The sequence below is a fragment of the Crinia signifera genome, chromosome 3 (assembly GCF_055691185.1).
Source record: "Crinia signifera chromosome 3, ASM5569118v1, whole genome shotgun sequence".
NCBI lineage: Eukaryota > Metazoa > Chordata > Amphibia > Anura > Myobatrachidae > Crinia > Crinia signifera.
In genome coordinates, this window is record NC_139219.1 from 219,865,085 (window position 1) to 219,890,800 (window position 25,716).

The following is a 25,716-nucleotide window of genomic DNA, read 5'->3' on the forward strand; positions in this document are numbered from 1 at the left end:
AATACGAAAAACTAGGTTTTTCATATTGGTAAATTTCCCCCATTATGTCTAAATTTGGCTCTGGTACTAGCCAGTGTCTCCCCATTTACCTCTCCACACGTCACTGAGCCAACATTGTTGTGATTACTAAACCAGGTTTAGATCCAATACAATTTACAGACTATGAAAAACCTATCTCCTTATTAAACATTGACAACAAAATCTATTTGAAAAGTCTAGTTAATAGAATTTGCTCTGTCCTCCTGTCTCTTGTTCACCATGATCAGATTTATTATCTATTTATTATTTATTAACAGTTATCTATGTAGCGCACACATATTCCGCAGCACTCAACAAAGAATATTTGAGGCAGATGTATCATAGCAGCGCTTATCGCGCCGCTATGATACTTCCTGCTTCGCCTCAATAGCGAGGCGAAGCAGGAAGGGACATCGACAAGATGTATTAACATCTTGTCTGCCGAAGCGGGGGAGCTACGAGGAAAAATTAAGCAATTTGGGACTATTTACACTAGAGAAGAGACGTTTAAAGGGGCACATGCTCAATATGTATAAATACATTAGGAGCCAATATAAGGAACTGTCAAACACCCTTTTTTCTGCTAGACAGGAATCTAGGACGCGAGGGCATGAGTTTAGATTAGAAGAAAAAAGATTTTGTTCATCTAGATTCTAGAAGAAAAAAATTCTTTACAGTCAGAGCAGTCAAACTTTGGAACTCTCTTCCTGAAGAAGTGGTGTCGGCAGACACAATAAATACGTTTAAAATAAGGTTGGATAAACATTTATTGGTTAAAAACATCCACGGGTATGAATAAGTAACAATCTGCCTTTAAAATATCGGAACATACTACAAGGGATAAACTATTATAAACATAGGTTGAACTAGATGAACGCAAGTCTTTATATAGCCTCACCTACTATGTAACTACAGTGTGTGAATTAAACAGTGAAAAGGGAGGATAAGTAATAAAGTGCCTGGTACTTAATCACTGGACAATCAGCTCCTAAATGTCCCTTTTTAAACCCAGCCTGTAACTTAACAGTCAGGAGCTGATTGGCCGGTGATAAAGCAAAAGGCACTTTACCACTTCTCCTACCTGATCACTGCTTCACACATCTACACCACAGTGGGAAGGGTTGTACCTACTATCCTTGAAAAAAATCTGTAACTGGATAGGCCACTGGACTGTTAACTGGGTCATTCTGCTGGTTTAGACATACCTCTGCCATACCACTGCATGCACGCACAAATATTTCCAAGTAGTTTGGCAATATGTCAATCATAGCTTTGATTTATTCCTTCAATCAAGCCAGTCATTTCACTTTTTTTGATAACCAGGACACCTCCTGCTCTTGCTGGTGGTGTCCTGTCTCCTCTAGGAGAAAGGTACAGTGATACATCTGAGCTCTACACTTACAGTATGTGTGCTAGTTCATTAGTGTGGTATGTGAGGGTCACAATATTAACACTAATGACGTTAAGGGTAAACCAATCCAATGTATTGAGTCTAAGTACCCTACGTTTTACTTAATCTAAGCGGTAATTATGAATGACGGTAAAAACGTGATGTATATAATTAACAATAATTATTATTATGTATTATAATTAATGACATAATTAACAATGTGTAGCGATCACAATAGTATATCATAGGAAAAATATAAATGGTAAAATAACATTCTTGAAGACATACTGTAGGTCGGGGGCCTAGGGCTGCCCACTGTAGATGTGCGTTACCTTGGAGAGCAGGTATCTTCAGAGTAATTCAGATGAATTATTTTGGTAGTACTATGGGCCTGATTTAGACCTGATCACTGGGCTGAGAGTTTTCCCCCTGGCCATGTACAAATGCAATCACAGACGTGCAAATGAGGGGAAAACCATTCCCAATCACAATCACAAATGTTTTTTCCCTCTGTTCCCAGCGCCCAGTAAGCCAGGACTTGGCGCTCCGATGGCCGTGGGAAGAAGCAGGCTGTTGATGACATCAGCGTCCCTCCCTCCCAACAGCTGGGGAACATCTGTGTTTTCTGGGGCACTCCCAGAAAACACACGATTATTGTCCCCAGACAGCTGCAGGGAGTTAATCACCTTGGGAGGAGCCTGCGATGGATAGCCATCACTGGTGGCCTTTACTGGTGGCTCAAGCAAGTGCACAGCGTACCGTATGCATGTGCGGCTGTTTGATAATTGCCCGTGCTGCGAAATTGCAGCCATGCGTTTGGGTCTGAATCAGACCCTATGTCCAACTTTTACCTGTAAATGCTGGAAAGTTTGTACTTCGGAAGGCTCATTTCCCAATATATGTCAGCATTGCCTTAAAATAAACCTATCTTTTAAACTCATTTTAGCAGATATACGTAATTTGATAGTTATTCAGTTTTCCAGGTTCCTCATCACAGGGGCTTCTTGCAATCAGAGTAAATTGATATGTCACATTGCTTCCAGCTGACTGCCAGGTGACAGGTGACAGCTGTAGGAATATGTGACTTTGTCGCTCCAAAGATTCCACATCAGAATCTGTCACATTAACCAAATCTAGTGGTATCCTCTGCAACTCCTCCCGGTCCTGCAATATCTCTAACACAGGAGACTCCTGTACTTTGTATTTTCATCTCATACATAATGTTTGGTACTTATATGTTAGTTGGGCGCCCACTATAGTAAGTACGCTCATACCCCCACTATCCATGTCGGCACAGAGTTGATTTTATATAGTGTGGCGAGCGCAGAGAGCCCCGCGAAGGGACGCGTAAAACTAAGCAAATAGCTTAGTGGGTGCCCAACTAATATATAAGTACCTAATGTTTTTGCTGTAGTCATCAAGTCTATTTTTCTTCTTTGAGTTTCATCTGCATTAAAATTTTACCCTTACTTTTTTCTACCTAGCCAACTTTTTGATTCCTTCAGCACTCTAACCCTAATCGTGAGAGAGAGAGAGAGAGGGAGTGGGGGGTGGGGTGAGAGGCTTCACATTTTCCAGGGTAATTGAGAATGAACCTCTATAGAAAGAAAATACACCGATGTGATTTAATTTTTTTGTAGTTTATATTTTATACATTTCCAAAGTACAAAACACAATTTCCAAGGAATTGTTCAGAATGCTCCGACACTGCATTTGGCATGTTATACCTCTTTAATGCCAACCTTATAACCCAGGTTATTACCAGGGTAACCCAGGCCCAGGTTTGGTGTGAAAGGGTCTATCTGAGTTGTGATACCTGAGAATCTGACCCTGGTAACTACGAGAAGTGAACCCTGCACCGGCCTGAATTAACTGCGGTGCAAATAGTGTGAAGCTTATGGTGCATACACAGTCGGATAGATTTGGCAAACAATTCAATCTCCTTAACGATTTCCTCTGAACTCCTGCACAAACGATTTGGTGTCAAATGTTAAACGATTGTACTCATTAACGACCAATCGTTTCCTGCTTTCCTCTACATGCAGCCTGGGACAGAATGAGGAAATGGTGGAGGGGAGTGGACGATATGCAAATGACTGGTCCACATCGCTAACGATTGGTCTATGATATTTCTGCATGCAGGAAAGATCATCGACCTCTACCAGCGTCCAGCGGGTACGCGCATCGTCAGAGATATCCTTCATACACATGGAACGATTTTAGCGATTGGTCGTTTCAATCGGTCGGGAACGCCCATATCGTTTGACAAATATATCCGTGTGTACACACCTTAACATCATACAGAGATCTGGATCAGAGGCACTTGGAGGTGATGTCATCTTCATCTTCAATGTACCATATACAGAACCTTGCTACCTTTATAAGTACTGCATCTTCAATGTACCATATACAGAACATTGTTACCTTTAGAAGTACTGAAAATATTCTATAATTCATTAACTATTGCTTTTTTTTTACTTACCTTGGCTTTGCTGGATGATGAGAAATACTCTTCTACGAACAAAGCTCCCAGCGCCATCCCAAAGTGCTTATTGACCTGACTAAGGCACACTTTCCCCAGCTCCATCTGTTTTTCTGAGCCCTCCATCTCCTTAGACAGCTCATGAAGGGCATCCCGGAAGGGTGTGGAGAGATGCTCACTCAGGACCACCGTTAGTCGCCACAGCATGTAGTTGTGAAGGACACTGGGAGAAGCATTTGATATAATCATATTAGCATAATCACATTGCTCATACTGATGTAATCACATTGTATCATGTTTTGTATAAACCATCTGTATGTAACTGGCATGCATGCCGCATACAGCAAGTGCAACACCATCTTCATTATTAGAATTTCATAACCAGAAACTCCCATGGAGAAAGTCACCATGCCATCCTCTGGCAGCTACTGGGTTCTAAGTACATATGAGATGTCAGGCGCTGAGGAATCAGAGAATCATTGGTGTATGCGGAGTTAAGCTGTGGATTTTTTGACATATATTAATTTAAATTAAGATTCTGAGCGCAGAGCCCCTTAGAGATAGCCATTTGACAGATTTAATCCATAAATTGTTCTGAACATCAGTAATCCTAGTAATTGAAATGGAACATGCATAATCTTCAAGTTCTTAATGAACTTATCCTTCAGGATTCTCCTTTGTTCAGTGATCCAGACAGTCCTGTATACAGGAGAGGAAGGTACAAAGCCGGAGGTCTGTGCACAATGCCAGTGTTGTTATGAGCTCATCCTGAGTCATCATTTCCTAAAATATCTTACAAAGAAAGCCTGCATTATATTATTTGCCTGTGGTGGGAATGATATATCCCTAATACATTATGGCATAGTGGAAATAATCTATTGTTTTATTTTCAGTTCTGTAAAATATACAATACAGCAACACCCTGCTCTTCATACATAAAATAATGTCGTATTATAATATTGTTTTATACGGCTGAATTCCAAATGCACTTGCAGCGAGTAAAAGCACATTGTGATGCATCTCTGCGCGGGCAAGAACTACGGAAACACAACACATTGACATTCAGAACACTCCAAACTCTCACCAGATCAATGACCATTAGCTTAATGTCCCAACCATACAGTCCAGTCTGGGAGAGGCTGTGGCATGTCAGCTGTGAGTCAGCCCAAGGCTGTGTATGACATTAAAAGGAAGGAAGAAGAAATAGAAGAATAATGAATGTGAGGGCCTAGGAAGAGATGCAGGTTGCCAAAGAGAAGGGGAATGCAGAGTGCATTAATAGTGAGATAGGGAATGAGAGAAAAATAAAAGATTTAGATGGCTGAGAACATACAAAAAGCTGAAAGTACAGTAGAAATAAATAAATAAAAACCAGGGAAATTATTACGGCTAGTAAAAATGTCACAATACGGTACAACAAGGAAAACAAACCACAAATGTAAATTGAAAACAGATGATGGGCAGTAAATAAGAAAATAACAAAGTCTAATGGGGAATAAAAAAAAGAAAAGCAATACAATACGGAATGAAAAGAGAGTGTTTAGGTCGGTTCTCTAATTCACCTTCCTCTCACCCCTGAAGAAACAATAACATAGTTCTACATGACCCTGCTGCATTCTATCTTACCAAATGACCTAATGAATCCCTAAGGACAGATGCCAATAACTGCCCATTATTATATCAATGAATGTGTCAGATGGCACCTCACTGACCTTTATATATATGAATGGGATTGTATTGATTTTGTTCAGTGACACCGCTGCACAGTGCAGATCTCAAACCTTCAATATCACTTTCAATAACGCAGAAATGTCCATCACACGAGCTTATCTCTCATGGGACACTAATCTTTAATATGAAGCTGGCAAAGCTCCCATCCCTTTACTGCAATAAGCATTCTCTATACAGGGGCAAACACAGGATTTTCAGAAGGGGGTTTCCAGAGGGGCGGAGCATAGCACGGAGATGGACACTTAGGTGACCCAGTATATGCCGGGTCAGTTAAAGTATTATAGATAGACCAAATGTATATAAATAATAATAATAATACACACACACACACACACACACACACACACATATATATATATATATATATATATATATATATATATATATACATACACACACACACACACATACATACATATACATACAGGGGTGTCAACAGCAGTGTAGACCCCTGGGTATAGCAATGTATTGGGGTCCCCTGCCGATCCTCCAGCGGTAAGGGTTGGGGAAAGCTTTGATGTCCCGCGGGTGGTAGGGGGTATTATATCAACCTCTCAGCATGATACATAACTTACATGGTGGTAGAGGATGTTTAATATGCAGAGGAGGGGTGTATAGTGGAGTGGGCTTTTTAGTCATAATTTTCTGGTGGGAGGACAGCTTGCTTGACTGCAGATATCTCCAGTTCCCGGAAATAGATTTCCTAGATTTTAATGGAATTAAAAACTAGTGAATTCCTCCTACAAAATGGTACTGGGGACTAGGGGATCAGAGTTCAGGAGGCAGCGCAATCTGCCAATGAGAATATAATACTACATACCAGGTGTGTGGAGCTGGAGCAGTAACCAGCTGCTTGAAGGTTGATATCTCTGGTTCTGGGCAAAGTAGAGACAAGCTACTAGTGTCCATCAAAGGGGGAGAGTCCCAGGTTTTGGAATATACCATCAGAAAAACTCTAAGTCAGACAAAACCTGAAATATCTGACGGAATAGCAATTAACAGGCTTGGATGGGGACCACTGCTTTGAAGTCAGATATCTCCGGTTCCCAAGGGCCGATTTTTAAAATTCTTGTACCCATGGAAAGAGGGGACCCTCAGCTTTCAGCCTAGGACCCCTAGACTCCTGGGGGGGTTCTGGGTACTCAGAAACCCCCCCTGCGTGCGCTATTGATATATATACATGTACTTGTTTAGTTTCACGGCAGCACTTCCAAGCAGATCGTATGCAAATTGTATCTGGTATTTGCATACGATATTTGCATACAATTTAGCACCCCCCCCCACTATCCACATCAGCACAAAGCGTGGCAAGCGCAGTGAGCCCCGCTAGGGGGCGCAGTACGCGTCCTTCCAACCTGTTCATAATCCCACTATCCACGACGGCGTGGAGATGATTTTATAAATTGTGTCAAAGCCGGAAGAGTGGCGAGCGCAGCAAGACCCGCGAGGTGACGCGAAAAACGAGCCCGAAGCGGGGCGAGGTAACGCGGAATACACGTCAAGTAATCCGTGTTCCCTCGCGGGGTTCGCTGCGCTCGCCACGCTTTGGGCTCGTTTTTAGCGTTTTGAGCATTTATTTAACATATTTGGGTTGTGGGGCCCCGCGAAGTAAGTGTAGAAATATCCTTTTTAAAACACATGTCTGTGTCAGATTATGTTTGTATGTCTTAAGTGTCTTTTATTTCGCTACCTATTTTAATAGCAATTAAATTAAAAGTTATGTATTATCTGTGTCCATTTCATAGGTGCACCACAAAATGACTATTCTTTCTTTTGCTCTTGCAAATAATTATTTTGCCTAAAACAATGTCCAGTGGTAGCACACCCCTTTAATAAAATTCTGCTCTTTACTTGATATTTGGGGGTCCAACTAATATATTCACTAGTTATTTACCTGTGTGATTGACTTTTTCTCTAGTTTGTTAGATAGCATCTCCAATTACCATATTACAGTGTTCCCTTCCCTGATCAATATATCTCCTCTTATACATCTAGCACCCCCCCTCCCACCACCACCACCGCTGTTAAAGCAAAAGTAGTTCTTGAAGTCAATTTATAACAAGTTGGACAGTTACTATGGAATTTATCAATCATGAGGGGATAGGTGGTAAGTCTCCTAACTTGATATCAGTAGAGATAAACCTAAAGTGGGGCTATTATTAGAGTATGTAGTGTATTATTATTTAGTGTAGGGTAGGGCACCTAGAGCAGAGACACTGTGATGTAGCTAGTAGTAGATTATACAATGTGTTTGAACATATGGGTAACGGAGTCCTGGGAAGTGCTGAGGAAATTGTTTAACTATTCTCTGTAAAGTGCAACGGAACATGCTGCGCTATATAAGAAACAAATAAATAAATAAAATGTGTGTCTTACTTTGTTGTCTAGATTAAAACACCCTTAAACACACATGTGATCAGCCACTAAATTGATTCTGAACTACATCCATTACTTGTATCACTGAGATAGATGTAGCAAACCTTTGAACGAGAGAGAGATAAAGTGGACCTTCTATTATTTATCTCGCACAGCCTATAAAATGATTGTTAGAAGTTAATTGGTTGCTATGTGTAACACCTCAACTTTATCTCTCTCAGATACAAGGGGAAAATAGGCCATCATAGCCACATCCTCCTCATTGGATGCTGACCATCACACATGTCCTGGATGTGGCAAATTTCATTAGGCCACAGTGACAAAGCAGACATTAGAAAATAACAAAAATCGACTTACAATTAACATAAAGTAGCTGAACAGGTTATCCTGAATCCTAAGTACATGAGCTCTGATATATCTGGTGACCATCACTTTGGAAGCTGGTCACAGTACAGTCTATGGGAGATGTATCAAAGTTTGGGAAGATATAAAGTAGAGAAAAGACTAACCAATCAGCTTCTGCCATGTTACAGGCTGTGTTTGAAAAATTACATTTAGGAGCTGGTTGGTTGGTAAATGATCCCAAATTACAGACAGACAGGACTTTATGCATAAACCTGCCCATGTTGGGCTATATTTTGTAATACGTTATTCTCAATACCATAACACATTATGGCTGTGGTAGCCTCATGCCACATATAATGTTACCTACGATTCGCTGTGGCCCATCACTATATGCTGTGACTTCAGTCATTCTTTTTTTCCCTCTACCTCTCTGGTGAGTAGTAGTGTCCTGCGGTCGGGGAGGGGGGCAAGTGGGAGACCCTCCTGCTACCTGCTCCCCTGCTCAGAGAGACAGAGGGCTTGGGGACATGGCCAGCAGTTCTCAGAGCGCTGTCCATGCCCCACAGCGGCAAAAAACAGGGAACGTGCCTTGTGGGTATATTGTGGTCATAGGTCACGCCGCCTGGGTGGGAGGCTCTGGCACTAAATTTCGGAGTGAGAAGTTGGGAGGTGAGACACTGTATGTATGTAAGGATGTATACTTTGGTGAGTGTAGTTACTTGTGCAAAAATACAGTTGAACCCTTTGAGTGCCAGCATCTCTATGTGCAAAATATACACTAAACATGCCAGTGTCAATCACATTTGTTATATAAATTCAATTAAAAACTGTTGTGTAAAAAATATTGTATTTCCTGTATACCGTAAGTTAACATTACAGGTCATGTTTATTTGGCAATTTTCACACCTATTTGACAAATTCACTTGGCACTCAAAGGGTTATTGGAGCCAGGCCCACTATTTATATTATCTTGCCTACTTATAATAATACTGCATGTGCTTTATCTCTAAGACCACCATCTTTATCACATCGATATATCTTGTCTGCGCATCCAAAAATGATAGGGAATATTACATGCTAATGTAAAGCACTTTAAGTCCTATTGCAAAACAAAAAAAGAGCTATATAAATAAAAATATTATTATTATTATTATTATTATTATTAGCTGTAGTTAACATTATTAATAGTGAAGTTTGGATAAAGCAACGTCTTTAATCTGATACCACCTACTAGAACTGACGATAAATGTATGCAATCTAGAATAAGGTAAATTTTAGATCAAGAGAAAATCTACATCCAACGAATGGATTAATGGATGGCGCAGGATTAATATCAGACAATATTATTTCAATAAAGGAGCTGTAGGGGCCTGGAAAAAACTTCCAAAAGGAGAACAACAGCAGCGATGGAGTTTAAACATGCATGGAATAATCACAGCCCTCTCCTGAGGAGGAATCATGAATAAATGAAATGAGCAGACTAGATGGCTTTATACGCCGTTGGCAATCTGTTTGTATGTTAGAAGGCTATCTCTAAATTAAATGCATTGAAGGCTATTGCTTCTCTTCCAGCGCACCATAACTTATTTTGATACTGCGTCTGAGGATTTTGCAAGTCTTACTGTGAAAAAGCCAGAATCCTTGTGTAGAAGCAATAAGAACTACAACAGCTGTCTGTAGACAGAAATGATGGCCTTCCTGTATTTGCCTGCATCTTTACTTCTGTAACTGCACATAAATCAGCCGCATACAGGTAACACCAAACGGCACAAATGTGTTATACTGCTCTATAGTACAGTTTCACCTGCGGGTTTAATCTTGTATTTGTTTAGCTGTGTGTGTGCCATTGCTCGGTCTGAGCATGTGTATTTCTACGTCTTTAGAAGTTTTATAAGGTAACATGGACGTGATCCAGAGATGGGCACAAGATCGATTTTGTGGAGGCATTTTTTTGCCACAATGGTCTTGCAATGGTGGCACTGAGGATTTATATGCAAAGTGATTGAACACAATTTAGTACCCGGCAGCGAGGGATAACTACTAAACCGCAGGCGTGTCACGACCATTTTTGGGACATGTGACTGCCTGTGACTGTTATGCTGTGCTTCCGACAGTTGTGCATTTCTATGCAAGCACATGCCGCCAGTTAGAGTGTCTCAACACAACATGCCCAAGGTTGACATGGGGTTTTTCAAATTTTTTTGAACCGACATGTGCCGACAGGCGGTATTTCATGCCCTACCATCCACTAGGGCGTGGTGGGAGAATAAAATAGTGTGGCAAGCATAGCGAGGTGCCGTGTCTGAAGCATGGCGAGCGTAGCACTTTTATAGTGTCCATGTAGACTGTGTCAACATTTGGGACAAAAAAAGTGAAAAACCCCATATCGGCATTTTGACTGTCAACCTTGGACATGTCGACCTAATGCTTGAGTCGACTTAATGACCCTGTCAACCTAATCCCATGCTGACATTGAGTCATGTCGTCCTCGATGCACGTTGACCTTCAGTGGTCGACCTAATGATTGTCGACCTTGTTCTTGTCGACCCTATGACCCATAACCCCTGGCAGATGCAACATTTGCATATATTTGCACAGTGGCTGCATATAAATTTGCCGCTGCGGTGGCACAAGCGTACAGTATATATCTGAACTAGGCCCTATGTGCAGTGTTGCAGGGACTCTGATCACATTTTTCCATCCATTTAACCATACCTTGTTTATAAATGCTTCATCAAATCTTTTACAATGATAGGACTAGGGTGGTTAATCTCAGGATTGGGATGGCAGAGCAGCTGTGAATAGATGATGTGGGCATGCCCACAGGATCTATTCAGTAAGACAGCAGGACAAGGGGCATGGCCAGGAGCTCTCAGAGCACTTGCCATGCCCCACATCGGTAAAAGGGGGCATAGCCTCGTGATCGTGGACATTCTGGTAAAGCCAAGCCTCCTTTACCTGATTCCCTCTTTCCGGGAATGTGCGGGAGTCCTGACTACAGATATCTACAAGAACATTGGGCCATATGCATTTTTTAAATTCAGTTTGACTTACTGTAACATTGTTGTATCTAAAGCACAACATGAGTGTTTGGTCAGTGGCATAAATACTGGAACAAGCTGCATAACTTTTAAATGTATACTTTAATACCACCTGCTTACCTCTGTTGTTTACATGAGCACCAGCATCATGAATCAGAGCAGGCAATTACATACTGTGCTGCCACTGGTGTAAGCAGCAGAATAATGCAGGCAACAGCATTTAAAATCCTGATGAGTGAGTTATTTACTGAGTAGTTAGAGCCAGTGGCGGCTCTTACCCTTTTGGAAAAGGGGGGCTGCCGCAATGTGGGCCCCCCCTCTGCTGCCGCTGCCACGCTCCCCGCACCTGCCGGTCCTGACCACCGGTCCACTGCATGGGGCTAGCGCATGTGCAGTAACTTCATGCATACTGTGCATGTGCTGGACCAAGCCTCCGCCCCGGAGGCTTATTCAGGTTCCCGGGTCTCAGAGACTGCATCTGGCTTCACTTAGTCAGAGAGAGTGGCAGATTTTACCTGGGGGGACTGCAGCATAGGTAAAAACCGCCACTGGTTAGAGCACATTTCATAGGTTCAATGCAACACAAACAAAATTTATCTCTGAAAAAAGCCCATCCTTACAAGGTCTCTGGGTTTAGATCCAGCTTAGTTACTGTACATGCAAGACCATTGGTAGTGACCATAGAGGAATCCTTGGGATCTTTCTCTGAAAACACTGCATACCAGTAGCCCATATGACACAATGGACTGTTACCATTAGTTAATGATACCAAACTCTGTAAGTTTTCTTTGGAGTTTGGTGACTAAGAATTCTTAGCAGTCCCCATAGACCTCTATCTACCGCAATAAACCTTGTTAAATGAATTGATATTATATTTTATAGTTTGCTATGTACTGTAGGTCCCTAGGTTACTTAAGGTGGCCATACACTACTGCAATGTACCGCAGCAGTGTATGGCCATCTGATCCCCAAGCAGCCACCCAGGAAGGATCGCATGCAGTTCTTCTGCATGTGATGTATCGCATGTGACCGCTGTTCCCCGCTCCCGCAAAGGGGTCTGAGTCGGAGGTTGGACCTGCATGGAGGTCTGGCCTCCGACTCAGGTCCAGTGTGCATGGGACTGTGCATCGGACCCGAGGGGACATCAAAGGCATCCGATTTGGGCCGATTTCTTGTAATGATCTGTTGGGAATGAGTGAAATCGGCCCAAATTGCTGTAGTGTACGGAGTTCTTAAGATATACACCAAGTGGTTATACAGTAGAAATATGTGCAGTTCTATATGTATTACATTGCGCTATTGCACTTTGTAGACTAGAATACGCCGATATTGGGGATAGAGGTGCAAGTCTGGTACTGCTGTCTATAAACTGTCTTACCTTGCTGGTGTAGTCTGTATCATATCAGATACTTTCTGCATATAATCGGTGGCCAATACAACAACTTCTTCATCTTCTGAAAAGTTTTCCTGGAATATCCTGTCCAGTAGGCGTTTCCATTTTAACTGCCGTGAAGAATAAAAGGACAGATGTTCGTATCATTTGCTAAAGTTGCTAAATGTATCTGTAACTTTTGCATACATTTCCAATAACCTGTAAAAACTGATATTAAAAATACACTGTTTTAAGATTACAAAGCAGTGCCACTATTAAGTGTTTTATTTTTTAATCAATTTATCCATGTGGTATTTTACTTATCGGCCTTAATCATAAACGAAAATGGTTTATGGACTATCAGAGGGCAAAAGTTAAAAGGGGAGTAATCGGAAGCAACCAATCAGCACTGTTTGCTCTAATAAAATGTAGGCTAAAAAAGTAGGTGGCTGCAGTGTGGTACTATAACTTACATTTTGTAAGTACTTAAGCTATGCAATATTTTAGTTGTAAGTAGCAGTACTGTTTTATTATTTAGCTGATAAGAGAACAATTTATTCTTCATAAAGATCTAAGAACACGTCAAGTTCACAATTGGCAGCTGTTATGCTGGGTACACACTAGATGATTCCCGCAGCCGCCGATATAGTAATCTTTATCGGTGCAAGGGAAGCACAACATTGACCTACACACTGGCCGATACCGTTCAAGATATCAGTCAGTGCTGCCCCCCCCCCCCCCCCCGCTTTGTACCTGCAGTCACTGACGATATTGTTAGATTGAGCTGTATGCGCCGACGACATGGAAAGTCATTAATGACCCGCAGCCATGTGCACCCTCAACGATATTGAATGTTCTCACTGGATGATATATACACAATATCGTCAATGATATTGATATCGGCCATATCATTGATGATACAGTATATCCTCCAGTGTGTACCCAGCTTTAGACTTTTCTGTTAAGTTATATTTTACATTACGCTTTTTATAACAGTAGGTTTGTTTTCTGTACAGAGAAAAGGTACTTAACAGCACTTGTAGATGAAGAAGAATTAAAAATCGACTCAAGAGAAGGATTAATCAAATTATTTATTCACATAAATAATAAAATAACGTGTAACCTCAAACAGGTGGTTCTTAATGCATTTAATATGACCGTGTGATCCCAACTATGGACAAGACCTGGACATGGGTAGCAGAGGTCCCGTTCCTATAGCAACCTCATTGAGAACACTAGAGATGACAAGAACAGTCATATTGCAGCAAACTCAACACTCACTTGAAGGATCTCCCATGGTGCTTGTTTTGTGGAGAGTGTCCTGGAGTGGAGACAGTAGTAATCTTGAAACTGTTCAATGGCTTTAAATGGTCCTGAGGTCTGGTTCGGGCCCAATAATGATATGATGGTGCAAAGTTGTAGTCCAGATTAGGCCAAAGTCCAGTGGGTTCCAATTGGTAACTGAGGAGTAACACCTGACGTGTTTTGCTGGAGGGAACCAGCTTTTTCAACCAGCTTTACAATAGCTAAAACGGTCTGGTATCCCATAAACAATTAACTGTTTATAGGATAGCAGACCGCTTAAGCTACTGTAACAATTGAATTAGATTTTGGGAATTTACATTTTGATGTAAGCCTAATAAAGGCAAAGATAAAGTCAACAGGGGAAGTACCTTTCAACTGTTTTTGTGTCTCTAGCATATATTTTTAGAACCACTTATTTGGGTATATTATGTCACTCTGCCCTAAACCAACAGTGGATGGTTGCTATTGCCCTCCTTTTTTCTATTATACAGTATATCAAATAAGCATATATCACATTAGCACTTCTGATGTGCTGTACCGCCCTCCATCCCCAGTGTACTGCGCATAACTGTAAAGGTCATAACAAAGTCAAAGCTCTCACCACTTTATTACTGCCCTTTATAGTAAAACAGTTTTCAGTCTTGCACCTGAAGTACTGCTTGGCCTTGGTGTAATATAAGATGTTAATCACAAGACTGTGGAAGCATCGAGAAACTTTAGTGCATGTACTGTAGCAACTGAATTTTTGTACAGGGCCATTTCGGCCAACATCAGGATATGGTCACTGAGTGACTATATACCCGGGTGTACACGGTGACGGCGCTAGGAGTGTGCTCCCGTGACCAGCCCGGTCACGAGAGTACCCCTCCCCTCCAGATTGGGAACCACTATAACGTAACCAGTTTAACATACAGGAGAAACCACGGGCATTTATGTGCTGGACAAAACTGGTGTACTCTTATGAAGTGAAAATGGTTGTGTGTGTACAGAGGTGTCCCTATGCTTTTTGGACACCTGGTGTGGCAGTTTGTGTGTAATCTGCACAGCAAAGCTGCCTGCTGGAAAAGGGGCATGGCCTCATGGGCTGGGGGCATGGCCTCACCTCTAAAGCCCCATTTTATGTCACTGGCGCCCGGGAGATCCAGGCTGCCTTGGCTGCAGTGCTGGCTCCTACACAGGGACAGGAGCCGGGTTCTGCACATAACATTACAGTGCAGCACACCTGTTACTAAGCAGGATATGGCACTGTGGTGTCACCCCCTCGGAGGGTGACACCCAGGTGTAGCCTGCACCCCCATAGTTACACCCCTCTGTGTGTGTGTGTAGCTCTGAGTGGCCCTTTATTCCACTATTGATCTTATTTCTGGCCTGCACTACAAAATGAAGAACCATCTGTATGCCTGCTCCATAGCTTATTAGGCTCAACATTGCTCCTCACCTACACCATTCTGTATCACCCAACTGCTGGCTTCCTCAAAATGGGCAACCTGGAAAGGGGGCATGGCCTAAGTTGGGACTGGGTGTGGCCTTGACTGTTTGAGCATGGCCTTGCAGCACGGCACTGTTTTAATTATTTGGGGGCATTCCCCGAGCAGTTGGGCATGCTCCTAGCTTACCTCCCTGCATGGTATCTATGCAATGGTCACCGGCTGCTCAGCAGTAATTAAGTGATCACACGTTCCCCTACCCCCCCCCCCCCCCTTTATTAAATTGGATAGGTTCTAACACAGTGGACTGGGACTCACCTTGAAATACCCAAGCGAAGGTCATGCAACACATGAGTTAGCAGGATCTTTATAAGCTAATAGTGTGATTCTGTTTGGGTTAGAATGGTATTGTTTGGTGGAATTGCTGACAGTTGACATTATTGAATTTAACAATTGGTGGAATTACTGACAGTTGACAGTTATTGTATATGACAGTTTTGCCAATTACGTAGCTCATAATTTGTTTCAATAATTATGCAGTGATTGAGCTTCTCTACTTGAGAAAGAAGCTGTTGGATTATTTGTGTGTGAGTATCCCACATTTAGCAGTCATAGCAGTATATGTTTCAAATGGTACACCGTCTTTACAGGGGCCAGATGTACTAAGCCTTGATAAACCACCAACCAATCAGCCCCTAACTGCCATTTTTCAAACACATACTGTGGCGTGGCAGTTAGGAGATGATTGGCTGGCTGTTTATCACTCTCCGTTTTATCACTTTTCAAGCTTAGCACATCTGGCACCAGGTAGCCGGTATTTAATGATGGAACATGATATGAGTAGCAGCATAGGGAATAGAGAATATATGGCTTAATTCTGAATGGATGACTAAATAGAGGATTTGCATATCCAGCGATTATTAAACAACTTTGCATGTGTAATGTATGCATCGCGAATGCGCAAGGGCAATTAGCAAAAGTAAATGCATATGTATAGTAAACGCAAAGTGGTCGGAGCTTATCTGACAGGAAGTCGGCATTTGGGGGTGGTAACCTAATGTTTTTTGGGTGTGTTGGAAAAACCACAGAAGGGCCCAGGCGTTTTTGAGGCAGGTCTGTGATGTCAGCGATGACCACCTCCACCCTGTCTCAGTCGCAGATTAGTAGAAGCCTTAGCCCTACTCACATGTGCACAGACACTGAAGTCCTTTTGATGGTTCGGGAAATTACATGTGGATTTGCAATTAGCAATCTGTTCACAATTTTGCAAGGGGCGGTTACTCTTTCTGCCTGGGGGGCAGCGTCTTACTTCTCGCAGTGCATTGAGAATTCTTACATTAGTGACCCATGTTGAATTATCCCCATAAACCAGCGTGGCTCGTGAAAAATAAAGTTTGTTGAAAACAACTAATGCTACCCATACACTTATGTGATCGGATTAGATGCGACATCAAAGTGCAATGTCCATAGAATCCGATTGCATCTTATGGTGAAAAACTTGCCCCCTCTCAGCATCTGATGTCGCATGCCATCTTGAGATGGCACATTGGGTGCTGGAAGAGGGTGGGCAGAGGGCGGCGGGAGTATAGTAGCTCTAGAGAGCTCAGCCAATCAGAGGGCTGCCCAGTGTTTTAAACAATTCTGCCGCCGCTAGCGGTACTTCTAGTGCTATGCTACTCCTTTGCCCATCCTCTTCCATGCCACCAGTGGTCCCTCCGGCCCCCTCTCCCCAAATCCCCTCCACCCCCAACCTGCGGATTGCATTTGAGCCATCTCATGTTCTTAAAAACCACATGCGATCGCTCCTCCAATTCGATAGATATTATGTGTAGCACATACTATCTATCGACGCGACATTCAATGGCATGCCCACTCGTTGCATCGAATAGTCCCTTAAAAATGCATACAATCATTCGATTTATCAGCCAAATGTGGTTGAAATCGAATGATTGCATGCAATATCTCACAAGTGTATGGGCAGCATGAGAATAATTTATAACTCAGAAGTGTGCCTTGGAGTAATTGATTTTCTTATAAAAATTGTAATTACACCCAAAAGTTAAGGTGTCCCCAAACCATTCTGTTACTGAGCCCCCTACTGGCTCTCATCAGTATTAGGGCTGGGAACTGTCAATTGTAGATTGTAATATGCACATTAGTCAAGCGCACACAGATGGTGCTGCACAACAGTCCGCCAGACCCTTGTAGGAAGATGAGCAGGCTTCAGATGGTGACATATCACTGCACTGCTGTGCTATGCAGTGCTGCTGCTATGATATATTATTATGTGACACATACTCTGCACTCTCTTAGCTATAAAACAAAGTATTGGCGAAATAAACTAAAACATCAACTGCACATCAACGGCTCTGATTAAAATATGTTGTCTGTCGGAAAGTAGTCCCATGCCCCAGGGACCAGTACCCCTTATATGCCCTCACTACTATAGGGTATACATCTACAGACACCGTACTCACGTGGGGAGCGATCTGCTGCAACTGAGCTATAGTGACCTTGTTGTATAGAGTGCTGATATCACGTCTGATGTCATCAAATTCTGAGATAGTTATCTAAAAATATTAGAAAGAAATGTGTTGCTGAATTACAGGGAAGCATAAGTATCAATGTAGGATAGCAAAAAAAGCCACCAGGCATCAAAATAAAACTGTATTACCCCTTTCACACTGCAGCTATAACCCAGTAATTTGCCGATTTTTAACCGTTTCAAAACAGTTATAGCTGCAGTGTGAAAGCGCCAGTTTTAAATTACCGGTTCAAGAACGGTTATGGCATAAATCATAGACTGGAAAGAACAACATATTCTTCTCAGGCGCTGATCTTTTGACCAGTATTTAAAACTGGTACTATACGGGAACAATTCCTTAATAAAACAAAGCAGCAGAGTAACAAACAATTACACCTGTGTGGGTGTATAACGATATCCCTGGAGGGGCCACAAAAGAATCACAATAAGTTTATGGTTCTCTGCGCTGATATTTTAAGAAACAGGATTATTGAAAATAATCAATCTATACTAATATTCTTTTGTAAAGTATTTAATCTAAACATATAAACATACGAACATTGACATACACATAAACAGATGATACAATCAATAAAAAAAGGTTATAAATGCATCTACATATGCAAATTATTGCGAGGTGGATCAGATAAACACATGTATATAATTAAAAAGTTGCATTGAAAGAGTTGATTTAAGCAAACAGAATCTTTGAACACTTTAAGTCGGTGCACCAATATAAATTCAAATAATAAACCAAAGGTTCTCCTTTTTAGGGTTTTAACTGTGCAATTATTGTAAACATAGAACAAACTGTTGCAGTCCTTAATGAAAAAATGTATACAGTCTTTGCACTGGAGCTCTCACCCCCAGAGGGTAGAATTGCACTAATGGTCGACAGTCATAAGGTTGACAGGGTCAAAAGGTCGACAGGGTCTAAAGGTCAATATGGTAAAAAGGTTGACATGAAAAAGTTCAACAGGGTCTAACTTTAAGTTAAGGTACACGATCCCCGCGATGGACCCGATTTCCTTTAAAATCAGGTCCATTTTGCCGGCAAAGAAAAAATCGGGTTCATCGCGTCGGTCGGGACCATTAACATTGGTCCCGACGCGATGCCCCCGATTTTGCCATAGGCTTCAATGTTAAAATATTTTTTAACATTGAAATCGGGAGCATCGCGTCGGTCTTGTGCCATTATAATGGCACAAGATGAGATGGACTTGATTAAGTCCATCTCACATAGTAAAAAATTTGAAAAATGTGAAATGGGCCAATATGACCCATTTCACATTATATATGGCCCCGTCGTCACCCCACGATATAAGCCAACCGAAGCGTGGCGAGGGGCGGCGGTGCGCGTCCTCCGACCTTTTCATTCCCCTACTATCCACGTAGGCGTGGAGTTGAGAATATATAGTGTGGTGAGCGCAGCGAGCCACCGAGCCCGAAGCGTGGCGAGCGCAGCGAGCCCCGCGAGGGGACGCGTATACCTGTGAAGTTATACGCGTCCCCTCGCGGGGCTCGCTACGCTCGCCTCGCTGCGCTCGCCACACTATATATTCTCAACTCCACGCCGACGTGGATAGTAGGGGAATGAAAAGGTCGGAGGACGCGCACCGCCGCCCCTCGCGGGCTCGCTGCGCTCGCCACGCTTCGGGTTGGCATCTATCGTGGGGTGGGGTTTACGTTGTAAAATTTGGGGGTCTAGGGAATATTTTACATTGAATCCAATGTAAAATCGGGTTCCAGGGACCCTATTCACATTTGATTCAATTAAAAAATCGGGTCGGTAGCGTCGATCGCATCGTATGCGACCAAATCGCATGCGATGCGATCTACGCGATTTTTCCGACACGACCACCCCGATGGAAATCGGGGTGGCCGTGCTAGGAAACAAGTACCGAAAAAGTACTCTCCTTTGTTTGGGGGCACACTTATCAGATAAAAAAATTCTATATGTGATGATTATGAAATATTTAAAACATAACTTTTAATCAATTTCCCTAAAATGCTGTTAGTGGACAAGAACATGACAGACTACACAAAACATCAAAAGGTGGTCTGAAAAAACCACTAAGTGGACTCAACTGAGTCCTTCCAGCAGTCTATCGCTGGTGTCAATCACAGTGTAAATTCCTATAATAACTGTAAACACAAATGCGAGTCAATTAATACACTGTGATGAAATTTAAACACTGATGGCGAAATGTAATACCCACATAAAAATGACAGCAGATATTCCACCTTAAATATAACGCAGCTTTGTGGTGAGTACCGCTCACTCCCCATCAATGTATGGACAAATGGGAAGCAGCAGCCTACTAACCCACCAGGTATAAGTCGCCTCTTTGTGCACTCTACTCCAGCACTCTCTAAACTTCTACCTTTTCATTAGCATTCTCATCTCCAACCAAGAGGCTTCGGCAAGACCCTGCACTGATACATGCTTCAACAGGGCACCTTATCCCTAGGGAGGAGACAGCAGATGCTATACTCCTTGAATTATTAACTCCATACATACAGGCTCACAACACAGCCCACTCACTGCCTCAACAAAGGACTAGGACTAGTCTGTTGAAACGATAGCAGTGGCTGTGTTCTTATTACCTGTGGAGGTTGTATTTTCTTGTAACTTACCTTCTTCATCACCACCACAGATAGTGGCTACCATATTTTTCCTTGCCTGTTTTTTTCTTGTTTTTTTTTCATGGTTGGAGTGTGTACTCCCTCAAAAATTAAAAGATTTGACCATTACCTATAGGAGGGATATTCATAAAATCGATTCCAATACACACCATACAATTTATTGGATCACACCGGGTCATCAAATTTATTACATTTCGCCATCAGTTTTTAAATTTCCTCACAGTGTATCAATTGACTCGCATTTGTGTTTACAGTTATTATAGGAATTTACACTGTGATTGACACCAGCGATAGACTGCTGGAAGGACTCAGTTGAGGCAACTTAGTGTTTTTTTCAGACCACCTTTTGATGTTTTGTGTAGTCTGTCATGTTCTTGTCCACTAACATCATTTTAGGAAGATTAAAAGTTATGTTTTAAATATTTTATAATCATCACATATAGAATTCTTTATCTGATAAGTGTGCCCCCAAACAAAGGAGAGTACTTTTTCTTTTTCCCCTTGAATCTGTACAATTTCTACTCTCAGGGGAGCACCTCCACATGAGTAACTCAAACTGTAACATTCAAACCAGTTGATATCTCTGTCTACTGTGGATCCATTATCCAAAACGTTTATTCTGTTATTCCCTCTACTGATACTAGGTGTAACTTATGCACGGGTTTTCCAACTTTCCCTTTCCCCTATTGATACAGGGTCTAAAGGTCGACAGGTAAAAGGTTGACATTGTTAAAACGGTCAACATGTGTTTTTAACGTTGTAGGGTGTCGCAAGGCTCACTGCACCCGCCATCCTTTCACACCCTAGTGGATGGTAGGGCATGAAATACCACCTGTCGGCACATGTCGGCTGAAAATTTAGTAAATAAATGCATGTCGATATTTTCCATGTCGACCTATTGCCTGTTAACCTTTAAACCCTGTCGACCTTTCGACCGGGTCGACCTATTGTGTGTAGACCTTTAAACCCTGTCGACCTTTTGACTATGTCAACATTTTGACTGTCGACTATTAGTGGGTGACCATATGACTGTCTATCATGAGTCAGTCTATGATCAGTCTGGATACCTCAAGAAAACAGGTAATTCAAAACAATTAAAAAGGATCCTACACGGTTCAGACCCATTCTTTTTGCAGTGTGAATGGATCACTCTGGTATTTTGAATCCCATTCCCATCCACCGCAGGGACCAAGCTGCTGACTTCCTATTCGCCGAACGGACCCCGCTGCCTCCCCAGCAATGCATGGACCCCGCAGCCCGGACCCCTGCACGCTGGCAAGTACTAGAGGAGGGGGGGAGCGTTGGCAAGTACCAGGGAAGGGGGGAGCGCTGGCAAGTACCAGGGGAGGGGGGAGCACTGGCAAGTACCAGGTGAGGGGGGGATCACTGCCAAGTACCAGGGGAAGGGGGGAGTGCTGCCAAGTACCAGGGGAAGGGGGGGGCACTGCCAACTACCAGGAAAGGGGGGGCACTGCCAAGTACCAGGGGAAGGGGGAGCACTGCCAAGTACCAGGTGAGGGGGGAGTGCTGCCAAGTACCAGGGGAGGGGGGAGCACTGCCAAGTACCAGAGGAAGGGGGGAGTGCTGCCAAGTACCAGGTGAGGGGGGGGAGCGCTGCTAAGTACCAGAGGAGGGGGGAGCACTGCCAAGTGACAGGGAAAGGGGGGCCGCTGCCAAGTACCACTAGAGAGGGGGGCACTGCAAAGTACCAGGGGAGGGGGGGGGGGGGGCACTGCAAAGTACCAGGGGGGGGGGAGCACTGCTAAGTTCCAGGGGAGGGGGGAGAGCTGGCAAGTACCAGGGGAGGGGGGGGAGAGCTGCCAAGTACCAGCGGAGGGGGGAGCGCTGCCAAGTCCCGGGGGGGGGGGGGGGGGGAGTGCTGCCAAGTACCAGGGGAGGGGGTGTGATTATTCAGAAAAGAATAGGAAACCATACGGATCCTGTTAATGACACTTACATTGGCCAGATCCTGCTCCAAATGCAGAATTTCTTGAGCCTTTTTCTCCACATTTTCTACTCCAAGATACCCGAGGGTCCTCTGCATGAAAACCTGGTAAGCAGCCAATATCTGAGGAGTGTAAAGAAAAGATGTCATAGTTTATGTATTTATTCTTACATTATTCCACTAAACAAGTAGTAACTGATTAACACAATGCCACATATCTATACCGTTACTGTAAAAGTTAACTTTCATCATATTTATATAGTTTTTTTGTTGGTTATTTTTAACATTATGAATTATAAGAAACTGAATTAGCAGTTGGATTTTACCCTCTGATGAAACTGCCTCTGTATATTGGCAGAGAAACCGGTATGGAACTAATACCATCCAGCATGCCAGCATCCGGTACTCTGAGACTAAGCGCTAAACCTACTACACTACCACACTGGGACTGCCGTGGCTGCATGTAACACTTTCTGACAAGTACAGTACTTCTGGACCTATTAACAAGATCATTTACAATGCAGCACTGTGCACCTTGAATTGGTAAGTATGAATTTTCGCCAATATGACAGAATCCCCTGATTCTTAAGGTCCATACACACTGGGCGATTATGCTTAGCGTGTATGGACAGCGATGACCGCTGTCACCGCTGGCGGGGAAAGCCGCTCAGTGCATACACACTGAGCGGCTTTCCCCCTGCCTGGCGTGGTCAGTGGGGGCAGACGGCTTTGCATAGCGTCCCAGGCGGGACATGGGACCATAACAAAAAAATGGGACAGTCTCATGAAAATAAGGGGAATTTCTGCTGCTGGGGTGTGGGGTGGGTGGAAATTTACATACTGTAGGTGTTTTCTACCTTTTCACTGTCTTCATCCTGCCCTAGGTACAGTGTTCTTTCTGGCAGAGTCAGGCCATCCTGATCAATCTGTAAAAGAAAAAGGCAAGGGGTGAAATGTAATAGGATGAGAGATTCAGAAAGTGAGAGATTTGGTAAGAAATCTCCAGGTTTTTTAAAGTGGCAATCATTGACACAGCAAAATCACACTGGTTTTGCTGTGTAAATGATTGTCACTTTAAAAAAACTGGAGATTTCTTACCAAATCTCTCACTTTCTGAATCTCTCATCCTATTACATTTCACCCAAGGTGTGTAGTAGGAATTAGTCTATAGTACGCTATAGATGCATGCAGTGTTGCATCAACAAAATACACTTTTCAGTCTTCTAGTGAGCATTGCTAGTCATAAAAATGTTAATATAACTATTTCAATAGGTACTGTAGGTGGCACAGAGCAAATTTCTACAATTCTGTAGGCGATCAGTAAATGGAGGTAGAAGTTTTTTTGTTGATTCAGTAGGTTAAGGAAAATGTACCTGTTCCGTTGTTCTCCACATTAACTCTGATCTATAGTGTGTCAGGGTGTTTTTATTACTAGATAAAGCATGCAAATATTTGGTTATGATGTAATGATTTACAGTTTTGTAAACCCCAATCTAAAAATCTTAATAAATATTAAATACGGTTGAATTGCCACAAATTCTCTCATAAATTTTATCTGCATAAATACTTTGTGGCTGAATTTTCTGCTGCTCATTTCCTTCCCCTGCTGCTATGTCTCATATTTCCCTGCTGGTGCCTAATTGACCCAGAATGCTTTGCTAGCAGCGGGGAGCCAGAAACAGCGGCAGTTTGAAAAAGAAATTACTGGCAGCAATAATAAGAAAAAAACCTTAAAAGGAAGCTAAAATATTAAAGTTAGTGTCCAGACAGAAAGTTTTATAGAAAAACCACAGGAAGGGAAAACTCTTGTTCAGAAAATGTTCAAGACAGCTATTATTTTCTGGGTTACATTTTAAGAGACATGTAATGCAATATTCTGTATATTACCATACTATAATGTCTTGAATACAGAACATATTGATCGTGCTTTTCAGGTAAAATATATAAAAATGTTGTGACAATACTATCATCTATATAACTAGCTTCTATTTAAATTTGACTAAGATTTGTTTACTTTGCGTCCTTTTACCTCCTATGCATTCTGAGTAGTTCTTGTTCTTACACTTTGTTTATTAAAAAAACTCTGCTGTAATGCTTATTCCTGACTCCTGTGATTCCATTAACTCTATGCTACTGTAAATCTCATACTGGCACTCGCTGCAGGGACAGATCAAATATTTTGAACAGGGCGTTCTGAATGTGTGATTCAGAAAAACTGTTGCAATGATCCTAAAACAGACATTTTTGTAATTACATCGTAAAGATAATGAGATGAGATTAAATGGGTTGGGTGCAGTCATTATGTCAACAGTTATCATAGATGCTGTTTATATTTCAAAATGTTACAATGTATTTTTTCCTGGTGGCTTAACACTTGGGCCCTTTTCATTCAATTCCGAGGCATCTGGCCGAGGAATCGGACGAAAAGGGCCCAAATTGCGAATGTTTTACCTCTGAAGTGTGTTCCTGCGGGCATCGGATCAGAGCCGGAGATCTTCACTGCTGCAAAAGGGAACCAACAGATCCCGCAGCCAGGAAAAGGATCGCTTACAATACGTCTTATGCAAAAGGACCGCAAACTGCTGGGTACTTGTTCCTTTAGTCTGTGAGTCAGTGTGCCCACACACTAGAAAGATCTGCGATCATAAGATGTGCGCATAAATTAGCCTTCAAATCTTTTGTCCGATCTGGACAAAAGATTTCAGGCAAGTGCACATCTTTACCAAAGATTTTTCTTAAGATCCCGTGTGCGTTCCTATGGATCTTTTGTTAAATCTTCTGATCTTTTGTGCAGCACGTAAGATCAGAAGATTTAGCAAAAGATCCACGGGAGCGAGCATCAGCCGATTTTCGACTGATTTTCGACCGATTATCGGTAAAGGATATAAAGCACAGCCAATCAGCTGTGTTTGAAAAAGACAGTTGGGAGTTGATTGGCTAGTGCTTTATCTCCTTTTACCTTTTCTCCGCTTTATCTCCAGTTTATCTCTTCTCCAAGCTTAATAAATCTGCCCCTTAAGGCCCCCATACATTAGGCCGACTTGTCCTTAAGGTGCCCACAAACTAGAACGATTTTTGGGCCGATTTTCGATAAACCGGCCGATATATCGGCCG

At 42.5% G+C, this 25,716-nt stretch overlaps 1 protein-coding gene across 1 annotated transcript in view; it reads right to left on the bottom strand.

Annotated features, from left to right (window-relative positions):
* Positions 1-25,716, bottom strand: part of ECEL1 (endothelin converting enzyme like 1) — a 134,115-nt gene that overhangs the window by 59,226 nt on the left and 49,173 nt on the right. The window contains exons 3-7 of the mRNA XM_083177476.1: positions 23,460-23,528; positions 22,615-22,725; positions 17,965-18,057; positions 12,762-12,886; positions 3,891-4,113 (exon numbers count right to left, since the gene is read on the bottom strand). Of these exons, the coding sequence (XP_083033602.1) occupies positions 3,891-4,113; positions 12,762-12,886; positions 17,965-18,057; positions 22,615-22,725; positions 23,460-23,528 (621 nt within the window). The remainder of the gene's footprint in view (positions 1-3,890; positions 4,114-12,761; positions 12,887-17,964; positions 18,058-22,614; positions 22,726-23,459; positions 23,529-25,716) is intronic.